General features: G+C 40.7%; 1 protein-coding gene across 2 annotated transcripts in view; it reads left to right on the top strand.

Moving 5' to 3' along the window:
- The window catches only part of tbc1d22a (TBC1 domain family, member 22a), a 181,691-nt gene that overhangs the window by 67,713 nt on the left and 98,104 nt on the right, over positions 1 to 15,874 (top strand). Inside the window, exons 8-9 of one of the 2 annotated variants that reach the window (XM_080421527.1) lie at positions 1,063 to 1,125; positions 12,864 to 12,978. In XM_080421527.1, the coding sequence (XP_080277653.1) occupies positions 1,063 to 1,125; positions 12,864 to 12,978 (178 nt within the window). Of the gene's footprint in view, positions 1 to 1,062; positions 1,126 to 1,666; positions 1,733 to 12,863; positions 12,979 to 15,874 lie in introns of both variants that reach the window. The other variant, XM_080421526.1, reaches the window with a different exon arrangement.

Genomic DNA, 15,874 nt, shown 5'->3' with positions numbered 1-15,874 from the left:
TAATGGAAACATTTAATTATATTTATCGACTTAACCCCCCCAAAAAAAAAGAAACTAAGAAAAAGTCTTATTCCCCATTTGTTAATGTCATTCTGTGGTCCCCACTCCATCTGGTTTACTGGTTAGCAACACTTAGCAGCTTCCGGCACATGGCAGGTGGCTAATGTGGCAAGTTCGCTAATCACCCTCCTTCATTCACACGCCTTTTTTCTTTGTTTCTTTTGTTTTATATTGATACGTTGTTGTGTTTTTAAACCTGTAAAGCACTTTGTGATTGTCATTGTCAGTGAGAGGTGCTCTATAAATAAAATGTATCTACTTACTTACTCCTGGATACATAATATGATGTTCCGTTCAGCTACAGTATGTCCATGGTTAACTGCCAAATATGTATGATGAATGTCATAGGCCTGCTATCCAGGGGGTTAGTCGTTAGCTTGCCTGCTAACTGGTACGGTACAGTAAAGGCTGACAGAAGCGGTGACATTTCTGCCCGCCTTGTTGTCAAGTGATTTAAAACGCCATGCATTTTAAACCTTGCACATACACAGGACATTCAGCAAACCTAAAAGGAGCGCCCGGGAGCGTTGATTTTCAGCTGAAAGGTGGTGGGAATCGCTTAACACACAACAATATGCAAAACATGAATATGTTGACTGTCGTCTGGCCTGTGTGTTTGTTTGTTTGTTTGTTTGTTTGTGTTTGTCTGTCTTCATTGAACTGGAATTTCTTTTGATGTGACGGTATGAGATGAACGCTTTGATCAGACACATTTCCATCATGAACCAGACCTAATTCTATCCAGTTAGGGATTATGTTCCTGTATACATCTTTGTTTATGTGTGTCTTGTATATCCGTGTGTGTGTGCGCGCGTGCGTGCGTGCGTGTGTGCGTGCGTGCGTGCGTGCGTGCGTGCGTGCGTGCGTGCGTGCGTGCGTGCGTGCGTGCGTGCATATACATTTGTGTATGTGTGTCTGTATGCCCTGTCTACTGTGTGTGTGTGTGTGTGTGTGTGTGTGTGTGTGTGTGTCTGACATACTTCTCTCCCATACTGCTGTCAGATCCACATAGACATTCCTAGGATGAGTCCCGAGAGTTTGGTGCTACAGCCAAAGGTGACAGAGGTAAGGATCGGACGGGACCGGACTGGACTGGACTGCAGATGTAGTACACTACGCGCACACACACACACACACACACACACACACACACACACACACACACACACACACACACACACACACACACACACACACACACACACACACACACACACACACGTGTTGCCTTGGCACCAGGGCCTGCGCTGCATCTCTACGTCCGCCTGTTTTCCAGTCAACGTGTCCGTCCGTCTGTCCGTCCGTCTGCTTGTCCGTGGGGTTGAGGCTCTGAATCGGTGGCCAAAGGTCGACAAAGAACGCAGAGGGTTCTAAGTGGTTCCTTCACATAACGATGGACAGACACATACTGAACGCCTGCCCGGTTCAGAGCTTCAAATCCCACCAACGTCTGCTCCTCCAATCAGACGCCAGATCCACTAACTCTCTCTCTCCCCCCTGTCACTTTGTGATGTGCAGATACTGTATGTGCTCACCTGCTCTATGCTTCTGTTTGTCTCTCTCTCTCTCTCTCTCTCTCTCTGTCTGTGTCTCTCCCTCTCTGCAGATTCACATTGACATACCGAGAACTAATCCCCTTATCCCCCTCTTTCAACAAGCTTCTGTCCAGGAGGTGAGATCTCACTGAACCACACACACACACACACACACACACACACACACACACACACACACACACACACACACACACACACACACGCAGTTGCCCACCTCCACAGTAAAATTCTAAGTGTCAATCTAACTAAGAGTTTCTAAGAGTAGCACAAATGTAACCACGGGTATGTTTGGTTCTATTCATACACTCCTCTGTGTTAACTTAACACTAAGGATTTTACTGTGTACCACTACGTGCTTGTCCATCAGGGTGTTTCCTCTGTCATGTTATTGTTGTCCATGACACAGTTCTTGGATGACACAGTGAGATGGAAATGAGGTTAGTTCTGAGCCATTCCCCCAAAATCACTGTACAATTCCACAGTGTTAACACATTAAGACTTGAAGCCGATTCTACATGTCTCCTAAAAACAGTTTTCTGTTTCTATATCAGTGGTGCTCAATCTTTTTCATGTCAAGGACCCCCAAAATGATGTGTATTTGGTCGCGGACCCCCATCTGAAATGTTGTTCCAGGGACCCCCCAGAAGCAAAGAATAGAGTTAAAAATGTTCGCTTTAAACAATCTATATTTCAAAGATTTGCACACATTTTCACGGTTTTTCAAAAATAGCAGATCTACAAGCTCATAGCGCGGCACTCGTTACCGCGCTATGAGCTTGTAGATCTGCTATTTTTGAATAGCCAAAAGTGTAAAATAATGCTTTTTTAGCTCAAATCAAAAAATGACACAGATGCGTTCCAGGTCTTAATGAATTAATTTAACTGTGAAAGTATAAAAAAAAATACCCATAAAGTATTGGTTTGTATATCGCGATAAGACTTTTAACAACTTGAACCCCAGTATCCATATTCTGGGGGAAACACTAATAGCCAATCTACAAGCTCACTATGAGCTTGTAGATTGGCTATTCTTGGCAAAGAGATTTGGCGTTGACGGAAAAAAAAGCACAAAACCAACTCAAGTCTAGAGGCTTTAAGTGATTCCTTCTCTTCTACACAGAGATTGAGGGTAGGACAAATGAGCTTTAAGGATACATGATTGATCATCATAATCAATCAATAGTCACAAACCACACAAATGTGTTGCGTAACTTTAAAATGACTACACTGCACATTCTTCAGTGTTAATTTAACTCATTGAGACCTGGAACGCATCTTTGTCACTTTAGATTTCTTTGGCTATTCAAAAATATCAGATCTACAAGCTCATACAAGCTCATACAAGCTCATACAAGCTCACCGAGCTATGAGCTTGTAGATCTGCTATTTTTGAAAAATCGTGGACATTAAAAAAAAAAAACATTTTTACGAATCGCCTCAGATCTTAATTGGTTAACTCCGACGTAAATACATCAGAGTTACATTGACGCTGACGATTTTGCATTGTACAATCTAATAATAATAATAATAATACATCAGACTTATATAGCGCTTTTCTAGTACCCATAGTCGCTTTACAAAACGGCTTAAAAACAATTTTATTAGGAGAAAAGAAAACATTAAAAAGGCTAAAAACTAAAAGGCTAAGACTTAGAGGAAGAAAGTGAGGTTTGTAAAAATAGTATTTATTACTGAGCGTTTTGCATACTGTATGTGGATTCCGATTTGTCGTCCCAGAATAATTCAGGCGGGTGTGTGTGTGAGACGCTGATATGCAGGGAAACCCCTGGGCTGTTGCATTCTGCATGCACTGTGGCACACATGCACTGTGGCACACATGCACGCTCTCTCATCTGCTGCGCTGTGCATGCATGTACTCATTACGCAGACATGGAAACGTAAACGCCGGCTTACATTTTTTGCATGGCTAACGCTCTCGCAACTTTATCTCAAAGGGGGGTTTTCTCTTTGAATGAATCAGTCACTGCAATTCAACCAAAGCGTGTGCAGGGGGAATAACATGGGGCACGTTTAAAGATGCAATCGGTACGATTCATGTCCTTTCCGCCGCGCAAACCCGCGGAGACCTAATTTCTACCGCTCGTGCAAGAGACAATAGCAGATGTTGCACTTCACAGCCTCAGGCAGTACTACACGTCTGTCAGCCAGTAGGTGTCTACCCGACACGGGGGTCTATATCTCTATAGACTAGGGAGACCACCTCCCTACTCCTATGAATGAATGAATGAATGAATGAATGAATGAATGAATGAATGAATGAATAATATTGATCACAAGACTATTTGGAAAGAAGTTGGCACGCAAAGGATCAAAGTGTCATAGAAGTGTAGGAAACATCTGGCTACCGGCTTACTCCTTTTGCGTTGCCGTGGATCAGTGTTGTTTTCTTCGACTAAAACTACGACGAAACATGTTGGTCGACTACCTTTTTTCACTGACGAAAACTAAATAAAAACTACGTTATGACGACTAAAACTAAGACTAAATATATTGACTATTTCGTCAACAAATAAGATGTTAGTGAGGGACGAGTGGAGGAGAGATCCAGTATGTTTGGTTGCGCTCGGGTGTTGCACAAAATAGCAGATCTACAAGCTCACAACGCGTCGCGCTGCGACGCGTTGTGAGCTTGTAGATCTGCTATTTTCAGCATGCAACCAAGTGTAAAATCAGCCATTATGACGTCATCAAGGCACCGCCAACATACATTTTAGTCGACTAAATCAACTGTAGATTTAGTCGACTATAATCTTATGATATTTAGTCGACTAAAACTAGACAAAAACTGAAACATTTCAGATGACTAAAATATGACTAAAACTAAATGGAATTTTATTCAAAAGACTATGACTAAAACTAAATCAGAATTTGCTGTCAAAATCAACACTGCCGTGGATAGAAGCATCAGCTAAACGCCCCCCTGCAAAAAAAATAAAAAGAGGGACAAAAAGTAAATACAGACATAGCACTTGAAAATTGCACTTTATTAAATAAAGTGCTGAGGTGTGCTGCCCTGCAGTAGGCGGAGAAACGGTTTCCTCAGCAGGGTTAAGTGACTCCCCGAACAGGGCTTTAGTTTGCCAAGTACTGCGATTAAAGGGCAAGACCACTGTGGTAGAGGTTTGGGTTGTGTAGTTACCTTGCCATGATGTAACTCCAAAGGTGGGCAAGAAATCAAAAATAATTGCTCCATTGATTAGAAATTGATCATTCAAAATATGCTCCTCATTGACTTACATTGTACGGTAAAACAGCTCTCAAAGTCACTCTTTTAGCACATAAATGAACCCAAACAAAGTTGATTCAGACAATATAGACTAGAGCATCACCAAACCCAGTACTGTTTGATTTTTTAATAAAAATGTCAACTTCCTGTTGATTTTACTATTTGAAGATCTGGATCCGGATCCGCGGAAAATTAACAGGAAGTTGACATTTTTATTAAAAAAAAAAACAGTACTGGGTTTGGTGATGTTCTATATTGTCTGAATCAACTTGGTTTGCGTTCGTTTATGTGCTAAAAGAGTGACTTTGAGAGCTGTTTTACCGTACAATGTAAGTCAATGAGGAGCATATTTTGAATGATCAATTTCTAATCAATGGAGCAATTATTTTTTATTTCTTGCCCACCTTTGGAGTTACATCATGGCAAGGTAACTACACAACCCAAACCTCTACCAATGTGGTCTTTCCCTTTAAGTCAGACCCACGCCAAGTTACCGGGGTTAAGTTGAGTGTTTTTTGGGAAGGTCTTGTAAAGCACCGCCGACAGGCAGAGAGAGAGCCCACAGCTCCAACCTAACACCTGCTGATGAGGACCACTAATGAGCTGACCGGGGGGGCTGGGACTCTTCAACTTTGTCGTATGACGGTGTGACCTCGCGGAACATAGCTGATCTACAAGCTCGCAATGTATCGCATCGGATACAGTACATGGAACACAGACTCAGACTCAGACAGACAGACAGAGAGAGGCACGCACGCGCGCACACACACGCGCGCACACACACGCGCACACACACTCTCTATCTACCCAGGGTGTCTCTGCCCCTGCTGGTCTTACAAGGAAATGAGTAATGAGATTGCACAGTCAAGGGGAGTAGAGAAAGATCTTTATTATGAAGTACACTTACCAGCCCCTGACCTCTGTTCTACCGCTCTTCCTTGTACTTTATTACCCAAGTATGCAGCCCATGTGTCTTTTTTTTAACACTTGGGGTGCCAGAGGATTATTAAAATATTATACGTTGAGTGCCAGGATTTTTAACCATTTTTGAACCTTTTTCAAGTAGTCACGAAATATTTTCAGTGATCACCGTCCTCACGGTGATCCCCTCATTACACACATAGAGGTCTCGTACAATTGGGGGGGAAAAATTAAAAACATTCGGTAATCCGTTCCATAGTTGCAGCCAGTTGAAAATAGTTAAAAATACATTGTAAAAAAAAAAAGTACACAGGAGCCGAGATACAGGCTTTTGAAGTCATAAGTTAACCAGGAAGTGGATTGGAGTCTAAATCTTCGAAAAATGATATCTCCTGGTGCTGTGAAGGAAAAAAATATATATATTTTTTTTTTCCCAAAAACGTAAATACGTTTTTGGCACTCAACAGTTGTATTTGCAAAAACGTATATATATATATATTAAATAAGCATCACATCTACCCTTGCAAGTTTGTAGATCGGCTATTTTTTAAAATAAATTGTAAAAGGCTGAAGTGGTTAAATTACATAAAGTAAAGTATATGTGTACTTTATAATTTACTTTTATAGTTTGCTTATATTGCGGTAGATAGATATTTCATTTAAAGCCGCACTATGTAAACTTATTTTCAATGAATAAAATGTAATTTAGTCCAATCTGTATGGTAGAGTATGTTAACTCATTCAGTTCCAATGAAATACAAAAATAATTGTGCCAGCAATTTTTCAATTTTCTTATACCTTTTTCAAGTAGTCACAGAATATTTATCTCCCCTGATGGGTTGCACTGTGTGGTTTCACAAATGTCAACCAGGTCATTGGACCTTGTTGACATTAATCGTCTGCCTTTTGAAAATAACATAATAACATTGAAAAATACATAGTAAATAAATAAGTGCTCAGGAGCCGAGATACAGCCTTTTTCAGTAATAAGTTTAACAAGAAGTGAATGGAGCAGCAAATCTTCAAATGATGATATCTTGGGTCCTGAAAGTTTTTTTTTTAACATTTTTTTTCAAAAACACGTCAAACACGTCATTGGCACGTTGCGCCATTGCGGTAAAACACGTGAAACACAACACGCCAATGGTACTCAATGAGTTAATACAATATAACTTATATAATCGGGCTGGTTGTATGTTGTCTCTATTGAGACATTTAGATGGTGTCAAAGGTCATGTCTCACCAAGACACATGATCTGACAGGCATTATGACCTGATGGTCAAGATACAATTTATCCCCTGAGCAAGCAGGCAGGCTCTATTAGCTCAATGATAAAAAATAAAAAAAAACTTCAGCGCTGGCACAGGAAACCGGGTTCAAATCCGGGGTAGAAGTGGAAAGTTGCATAGTGCAGCTTTAACTGTTTCATCTGTCGAAAAGTTATTTGTGTTTTCTAGTTTAATTTTTTATTTCGCTCCCTAACTATCTTCTCTCCTCCTTGGCGAATTAAAGCCACTGCTATCTTTTGAAAGTATTCCATGCATCCCATATGCAGCGAGCTCCAAAGCCCCTGGCAGACAAACATAAATCAGCATTTTTTAAATATGTTTATTTTGACGGGTAAGATGAGGTTTTTGACGAGTTGGTAAAAGATGTACTTAGAGGAACCTGAATGTCTGAATTCTTTACGCCTCCATTTTAACCCATTAAGACCTGGAACGCATCTGTCGTTTTTAGATTTGAGCTAAAGAGCATTATTTTACACTTTGGCTATTAAAAAATAGCAGATATACAAGCTCATAGCGCGGCACCGAGTGCCGCGCTATGAGCTTGTAGATCTGCTATTTTTTTTTAAATCACGAAAATGTGTGCAAATCTTTGTATATCTATATTTTTAAAGTGAACATTTTTAACTCAAATCTTTGCTTCTGGGGGGTCCCTGGAACAATATATTTTGATGGGGGTCCGCACCCCAAATACATATAATTTAGGTGTCCTTGACATGAAAAAGATTGAGCACCACCGATACAGAAACGTACGTTTTTCAGAATACTGTTGAGATTTAGGAGACATGTAGAATCGGCTTCAGGTCCTAATGGGTTAAATGTCAAGGCAATTTATATGCAACTTATTCCAAATACCGCATAAGCAAATAAACACACTCACGTTTGCCTAGTGCGACCCAGAATAAATACTTTGAAAAGCAGAGAGAGAGAGAGAGAGAGATTTATACACGTTTCAATCACGCAAGAACAGTAAACTTTGAATTCCATTTTCAGAAAGTTTTCCAAGAAGCTCATAGAGGGCCATCAACATGTGATTTTAATAAAGGTACACAGCATCCTATGTGTGGACAGGACACTCAGTTATGTCACATGAACGTCCTGTGACTTTCCGGTGACACTAAACATGTTTTTCTTTCTGCAAATCCTTGGTGTGTGGACTGGCCTTTAGACAGGCACAGTAACGTATAATAATTAGCAGCGTTTCTGTTTGCATTCAATTTCTGATTAAATCCGCTATGTTCACCCAAATGTGCAAAGTGATCATGTGCAGATGTACAAAGCAGCAGGATCAATCAATGTGCAAGTCTCATGTATGTATGTATGTATGTATGTATATGTATATATATATATATATATATATATATATATATATATATATACACACACGATGCGGTGCGGGTCACATGCGGGTCACGTGCGGGTCACATGCGGTGCGGGTCACACTTATTAATAATTAATTAAACTACTATAAAACAACAGTAACAACAAGACACTCTACCAGCCTCCAGTGGTGGAAAATAGCAGATCTACAAGCTCACAATGCCTTGTGCTTGTAGATCGGCTATTTTCACATGGTTACTGTATGTTATATAATAATAATCGAAATCTACAAAGTAACTAGCAACTAAAGTTTTCATATAATTGTAGTGGAGTAAAAGTACAATATTTGCCTCTGAGATATATATGTTGAATTGAATTGAGATATAGTGGAGTTACTGGAGTAGAAGTAAAAGTATTCAGACATGCAAAAGTGTTACTTTTCAGCTACAGTCACCTTTTTGAACCCAAATAGGGCAATTGTGTGACACCTGACCCGAAAGAAAACAACATGTTGTCACCTTTTTCACCTCGGGGCTGTTTGCATGCCTGAGTATTAGAAATTGGAAATACTCGAGAATTACCTCAAAATTGTACTTTTTAGTTTTTTGGCCATGTCCACATTTAGTGCTCTAACAGCGTTCGTAAAACTCCCCTGGTTTCACTTTTTTATTTATTTAGGAAGTTCATGTATCACAGGCTTTTAGTTCATTCATGGCAACTAAGATTCATTCAACAAAGACACAGCCTAAAGAAAAAAGATTCACTCTGCAAACACAGGTGGAAAGGTAGATACTGGTCATTTGGTGGTTTCTCCGAGATTGAATTTAAGGTAATCTGCCCTTTAAGCAGTGTTGAGAACCGTGGTGGGAGCGGTGGGGTGTTTATAAAGTTGGGTGTTGACAGTTAATGTTGGCGGTTGACTGCTGCTGAGTGCAGAAAAGTGGAGAAGAGAAAAAAAGAGAAAAAAAACGCTCCTAAAGTGAAATATAGCTTTAAACTTCATATGGGCACAGTAAGAATAATGCTGGCGGTGACAGCAACTCCCCAAGGCGGCAAAATGCTGCTGGTTGACTGCTCCTGAACCTGTGTGTGTGTGTGTGTGTCTGTCCGCGTGTGTGTGCGTGCGTGTGTGTGTGAAAAATGAAAATGTTCTTCTACCAAAGTGAAATATCACTTTAAAATGATCTATTCATCATCGTCCTTTATCACAAAGCCAGCCAATGCACAACATAGGCCCAGGCACAGGCCAGGTCCACTGAGACGTGCTTAGAGGCTGACTCAAACCTGACTACCAGCGGTTTGACCGCTATTTTGTAAAATAAATAAATAATACTTATTAATCAATTTGAAAAACCTATGAACAAACACATAAGACACAAATTACTTTTTGATAGATTTAGTGTGGGTTATTCAACTTCAATATATGAAAATTACGTTTAACTTGAATTATACATTGCACAAGCAAACAAGTAAATATAAATACAAACATAACTATATTTTATTTATTAAAGACATATTTTTTTAAATAAATAGACTGTGTTCATTTGCCTGTGTAATTCCCATAGCTCATGTTACTCCACACGCAGGTGTTCCTCATTATAGAGTTGGTTAATAGACTTGGTTCTGCTAGTCTGTGCCTTACAAATGCTCTTGTTTAAAACTTAAACGGTATCACTACATTAAAATGCGTCTCTGGAAGCATTTGAGGTGAGAAATAAGCAATGCAGCCACATAGTAACATAAAGGTCCTTCAATCAACACTACCCCGCTCTCTCTCTCCCTCACCCTGAGCCAGACAAAAAAGGCATTTCATGACGCGTTTAAAGACGTAATTGAATGAAAAATGCTTTCACACTTTTAGAGCATTATACGGACATACCTAACAATAGATGTGAAAAAATAATAAACATTGCGTGACGATATAGGCAGGAACTTATGAATAAATATCAATCATGATTTCATTGACCTGTGCGATTTCCATAGCTGCATGTATCTCCAGACTAATCTCTCAAGAACAGATTCAGAGCTACGCTACTGAATCTGTCTAGAGCCCGTTCAGAACGTGTGCGCGTTAGCTTACAAGTGGGCGTGCCTTCAGATCAGGAAGCAGGCCACACTTTATCCAATCAAATGTAGTGGGCGGGATTTACTGTCTGTGCGCTCCCTTCCCACTGAAAACAAACCAAAACTCATTTAACAATAGCGTCCTTGAAGCAGACACAACCACGGAAAAACAGACAAAACCACGGAAAGATATTCACATTTTAACTTGCTCTTTCATCATAGAAACAAGTGGGCTTATAACCAAAACCATCCATGTTCTCTGGGAGAAGTGGTGTTAGTGTTCCGTGTAGAAATATTGTTAGTGGGAATGAAAACATAAGCACACCACCGGAAGTGCAGCGCTGAGGGCAGACCAAAAACCCTGGTTTCCTTGCGCACGGATGCTCCGTTGAGCTTGGCCCAGAGCCAAGTGAAAGAGTAAAAAACAGCAGAGGGCGCTGTTTTTCCTTTTTATTTGGCGATGGGTTCCCAGATCGCCTCCAGACACACCTGATTTTAATTACACAGGGCTACTCCGTTTTGAATCTCATTCAAGATGACGTCCATACGTTGTATTACTTGTATTAAACTTAAAACAGTAGGCCTACGTATGTAAATAGAAAGATTTTAGGTTAGAAAAAAAGCACTGCAGTAATTCACACCGCCTCACTCTCACTCTCACTCTCACTCTCTCACTCTCTCACGCCGCCCCTCTCTCTCTCTCTCTCTCTCTCTCTCTCTCTCTCTCTCTCTCTCTCTCTCTCTCTCTCTCTCTCTCTCTCTCTCTCTCTCTCTCTCTCTCTCTCTCTCTCTCTCTCTCTCTCTCTCTCTCAACATTCTACAAACATTAGTCTTCTCTGGCTGCAGGCGATCCCATAGTCCATATTCACACGGCGGCCATTTTGGAATTTAACATTGCGTTGCTGTGGCAACTGGGGTGGCAACTCCCCAGTTTCATTGACTTAATGGCAATATGGCCGCCGTGTGAATATGGTCTATAGCCCAAAGGGATGGTCAGTTGAGAGACTGTGATTGGTGGAGACACAAACAGGCCTCCGTTTGAGACTGAAACGAAGCAAAAAAGCCATTTCATAATGTCTCTAACCACTTACTGTAGCCCTATTCAAAACATTAACCGATTGACTGCCAGAATTATTTCAGATTTTTTGCAGTTTTCTGCCAGAGATTTTTCATTGAAAAAAACTAAAAAGTACTCAGGAGCCGAGATACAGAATTTTTAAGTTTTAAGTTAACAAGGAAGTGGATAGGAGTCTAGATCTAAGAAAAATCATATCTCCTTGGTCTTTGGGTCAAAAAAAAAAAAAAATTAAAACATTTTTTTTTCCTAAAAACGACTTAAGTCGTTCTTGGCAGGCAAGTGATGGATTCTAAAGAACGCATACATGCGTTCTTGGCAGGCAATGTGTTAATAGTGTTGTGAGCTTTTGAGGGGTTTGGGGGGGTTTCTCTCTGTTTTTTCCTGTAACAGCAGCTCATGCATGTACTCACACAATGTTCATGATCTCCCTCTCCGTGCTCATCGCTTACTCGCTTTACCAAATCTGCACACGTAGTCACGTGCCATTCCAGCTCAACACCGCATGACGTTCAAATCAGCTTCATTGTGCTTTTCCTTATTTTATTTAGATCCGGAACTTCTTTTAACGAATACCATGTTATTTGAACTAGTCTGTATGTTAGAGTATGTTAATGCAATATAACTAGTACACCTGCAGTCGTACTAGTTACCCTGTCCTACCCTACAATTGGACACCGACTGGATGATAAGTAGTACTGCCTGAAGTTCATACGTTCATTACAGTATATCCCTTGGCCAAGCAGGGAGTCTAACCTATAAAACCCTCATTTGGACTAAAGTGATCCATTCTATAAAGTTTGGCGATTAATACAGATCAATGTCAATGAGTTTAGTATTTTCATGTCATTCCTCATGCATACATGATTGTGTGCATCAAGGCATCATTAGCACAGTGGGATATGTATTTAGTCTTTCATATGAGCATGTATTTGCTCGTGATGTGCGATTAAACATAACCTTGTAACTTGGGAGTAACACAGCTCGAAGGCTTCTCTCCATGTGACTGCAACATTAAAGGAACGCATCGCCTATTTTCAAGTTCATCCTCTTGTAGCTGTTACAGGAGGCATGCAGACAGCAATGGTACCGTCCTACAGTGAGCATTAGTGAGGAGTGATATGACCCATATGGAAATGGTGTTGAGAACAGTGAAATGTTCCTTTTAAACAAATCGCGTTAGTGTGTTATTGCTGTGCACTGTGGTGTTCATGCGCTTGGTAATTGTGTATTGACACTGTCTCCCTTTTTGTGTGTGTTTGTGTGGACGTGAACATGTATCTTGTGTGTGTGTGTGTGTGTGTGTGTGTGTGTGTGTGTGTGTGTGTGCCAGATATTTGAGAGGATCCTGTTTATCTGGGCGATCCGTCACCCCGCCAGCGGTTACGTTCAGGGCATCAATGACCTCGTCACGCCGTTCTTTGTCGTTTACGTCTTCGAGTACATCGGTAAGTGGTGGCACCACCCCCCCCCCTCCCCCCCATCTCTATCTCGCCCTCCATGTCTTTCTCTTACGCATCTCTCCATATCACTTTCTCTCCATCTCCGTCTTCTCTCACACACTCGTATTCAATTATTATTATTTGTGCTCACACGACACTCATACTCTCTCTCTCTCTCTCTCTCTCTCTCTCTCTCTCTCCAAAAATGGGCCAAAAATGATACTAAAGACAATTCAAGTATATATTGAACGTGGGGGCACCGTGGGCCAGTCGGTAGCGCTGTCGCCTCACTCGCGCTACCGACCCTGGTTGGACGCGCTACGTCCAACCAGGGAAACTCTCCCCTGTCAGGTGACAAAGAAGGTCAGTTGGCTCTCATGCATTGAAGGAGGCATGAGCTCGGCCCTGGCCTCCCTAGGTTGGCAGAGGGAAGGTAGTGCCCAGGATTACATAGACAATTGGCACTGGGTGTAAAAAATAGGGTTACAAAATCGTGGGATCATTTTTTTTTTTTGAAAAAAGTATATATTGAACGTTCTAGTGCACGTTTATTTTAAATGTAGTCTACTGGCAGATTTTCCTCAGTATAGGGTTGGTGTAGGCAGGGTTGAAGAACAACACAAGGGGGGGGGGTTATCTTAAATCGTTTCTAAACACACAGGCGAGTCATGCACGCCGTTCAGACAACAAACATTCCGATCGGGGCGGAGTCTCTCTCCTCCAGCCCAGTGTAAAAACACCATGTATCGCCATGTGAACGGAAAACTCACTTACTTTTTTCACCTCGCCACAGACCTCGCTAAATCCCTTATGATCGCGTGTTCAACTGTTTGTAGACACACAGGGTAGTTGTGTGAGTGGCCCAGAGAAGACATTTTCAATCGGCGACATTCCATTTTGCAGTAGTAGCAGTTTCAAAACAGCGTCGCTAAACAGCATTCCACGGCGGAGAAATGCAAAGCCGAAAAAAGACCGTTTTAGAGGGGGACCTAAACCGGAAGCGGACGGAACCGAAAATCTTCGATTTGACATATTTCCGTATCCGGGTGTGCTACAATGAAATGTGTCACTGCGAGAGATGAAGGAACGTGAGATCTTGTTTTAATTTTTTTACGTCCTATGCAGAATTGGTAATTGGAAATAATTACGTTTTTTACATCCTAGGCAGGGAATGAGTTAATCACATTGTTAAATTGTGTTGATTATCAAGCATAAATATCAAACACATATCAGACACTTCCCCCTCCCTGAAATGCATGTATTTAATTCATTCTGACTAGAAGGCAGGGATAGAACATACCCTCAAAGGCGATAAAGGTAAATTATCAGAGGCAAAAGCAGACATTTTTTTTGATATTGTATATGTGTTCGCAGACCGTTCGAACAGACACTAGAGTTCATGTGTTTAAGTGAGGCTAATGTGCGGAAAGATAACGTCCTTATGTACTGTAAGGTAGTCGGCATAAAATAATGCAACGTCAGATATAAGATATAGCCGCGTCTATCCCATTAAAACCTGAAGCCCATTCTACCAATGTCTTCTAAATCAGTATTCTGGAAACAAAAATGTATGCTTCTATATCAGTGGTTCTTTTTCATGTCAAGGACCCCCAAAATTATATGTATTTGGCCGCCGACCCCCATCTCAAAATATTTTGTTCCAGGGACCCCCCCCAGCAGCAAATATTTCAGTTAAAACATTTTCGCTTTAAAACAATACATTCAAAGATATGCACACATTTTCACCATTTCACAAAAATAGCAGATCTACAAGCACATAGCGCCGCGCTATGAGCTTGTATATCTGCTATTTTTTTAATAGCCAGCGTGTAGAATAATGTTTTTTTTTTAGCTCAAATCAAAAAGTGACACAGAGTCGTTCCAGGTCTTTATGGGCTAGCATGGCGTTATCCTATTTCATGGAGGGGGAAAAGGTTCTATTCTGATGCTGGCTGTGTTGACTAACACCGGTGCTTTGAACTGTGATGTGTTTTGTCTCTGGAGTGATGAGACAGACTCGATGCAGCTATATTTCACTTTGCTTTCAGAGGGATTTGAATAACACCCCCAGAAGCTCTTTCATGACTGCTCAGTTTTTTGGCCTTTTTGAAAGTGCAGCAACAACAAAAAAGAAGAAGTGTGCTTCTCTCTGACTGGTTCACACTTCTTGTACACATTACAAACTTCTCAGACAAGAAATGTGTTTTTTTTTTACATGGATCAAGATTAAATGACTGTGTGTTGCTGTAGATTGATGCTTACCTTAACCCATTAAGACCGGGAACACATTTTTAGATTTGAGCTAAAAAAGCTTTATTTTACACTTTGGCTATTCAAAAATATCAGATCTCATACAATCTCATAGCGCGGCACCGAGTGCCGCGCTATGAGATTGTAGATCTGCTATTTTTGAAAAATTGTGAAAATGTGTGCAAATCTTTGAATATATATATATTTTTTAAAGCAAACATTTGTAACTCAAATCTCTGCTTCTGAGGGGTCCCTGAAACAACATATTTTGATGGTGGTCCGCGGCCAAATACATATCATTTTTGGGGTCCTTGACATGAAAAAGATTGAGCACCACTGATATAGAAACATACGTTTTTTCAGAATACTGTTGGGATTTAGGCGGCATGTAGAATCGGCTTCAGGTCTTAATGGGTTAAAATAAGTTCCGGATTGAAATAAAATAAGGAAAAGCACAATGAAGCATATGCTGATTTGAACGTCATGCGTTTTTTTTTTTTAAGCGAACATATCGTGATCGTAATATTTGCTGTTTTTGCCAGTCAGGCTAGTTCCGTGGCCTAACACTTCAATCAATTTGGGGGTCCTTGACAATAGTTTGAGAATCACTCTTACATTCAAGCCAGAGCTCCGGTAAACAGCAGTGTGAATA

Source organism: Gymnoscopelus braueri (genome assembly GCF_963280865.1).
Source record: "Gymnoscopelus braueri genome assembly, chromosome: 23".
NCBI classification, from domain to species: Eukaryota; Metazoa; Chordata; class Actinopteri; order Myctophiformes; family Myctophidae; genus Gymnoscopelus; species Gymnoscopelus braueri.
The sequence above is the reverse complement of the archived record's forward strand: the minus strand, read 5'-3'. Positions and strand labels throughout refer to the sequence as shown.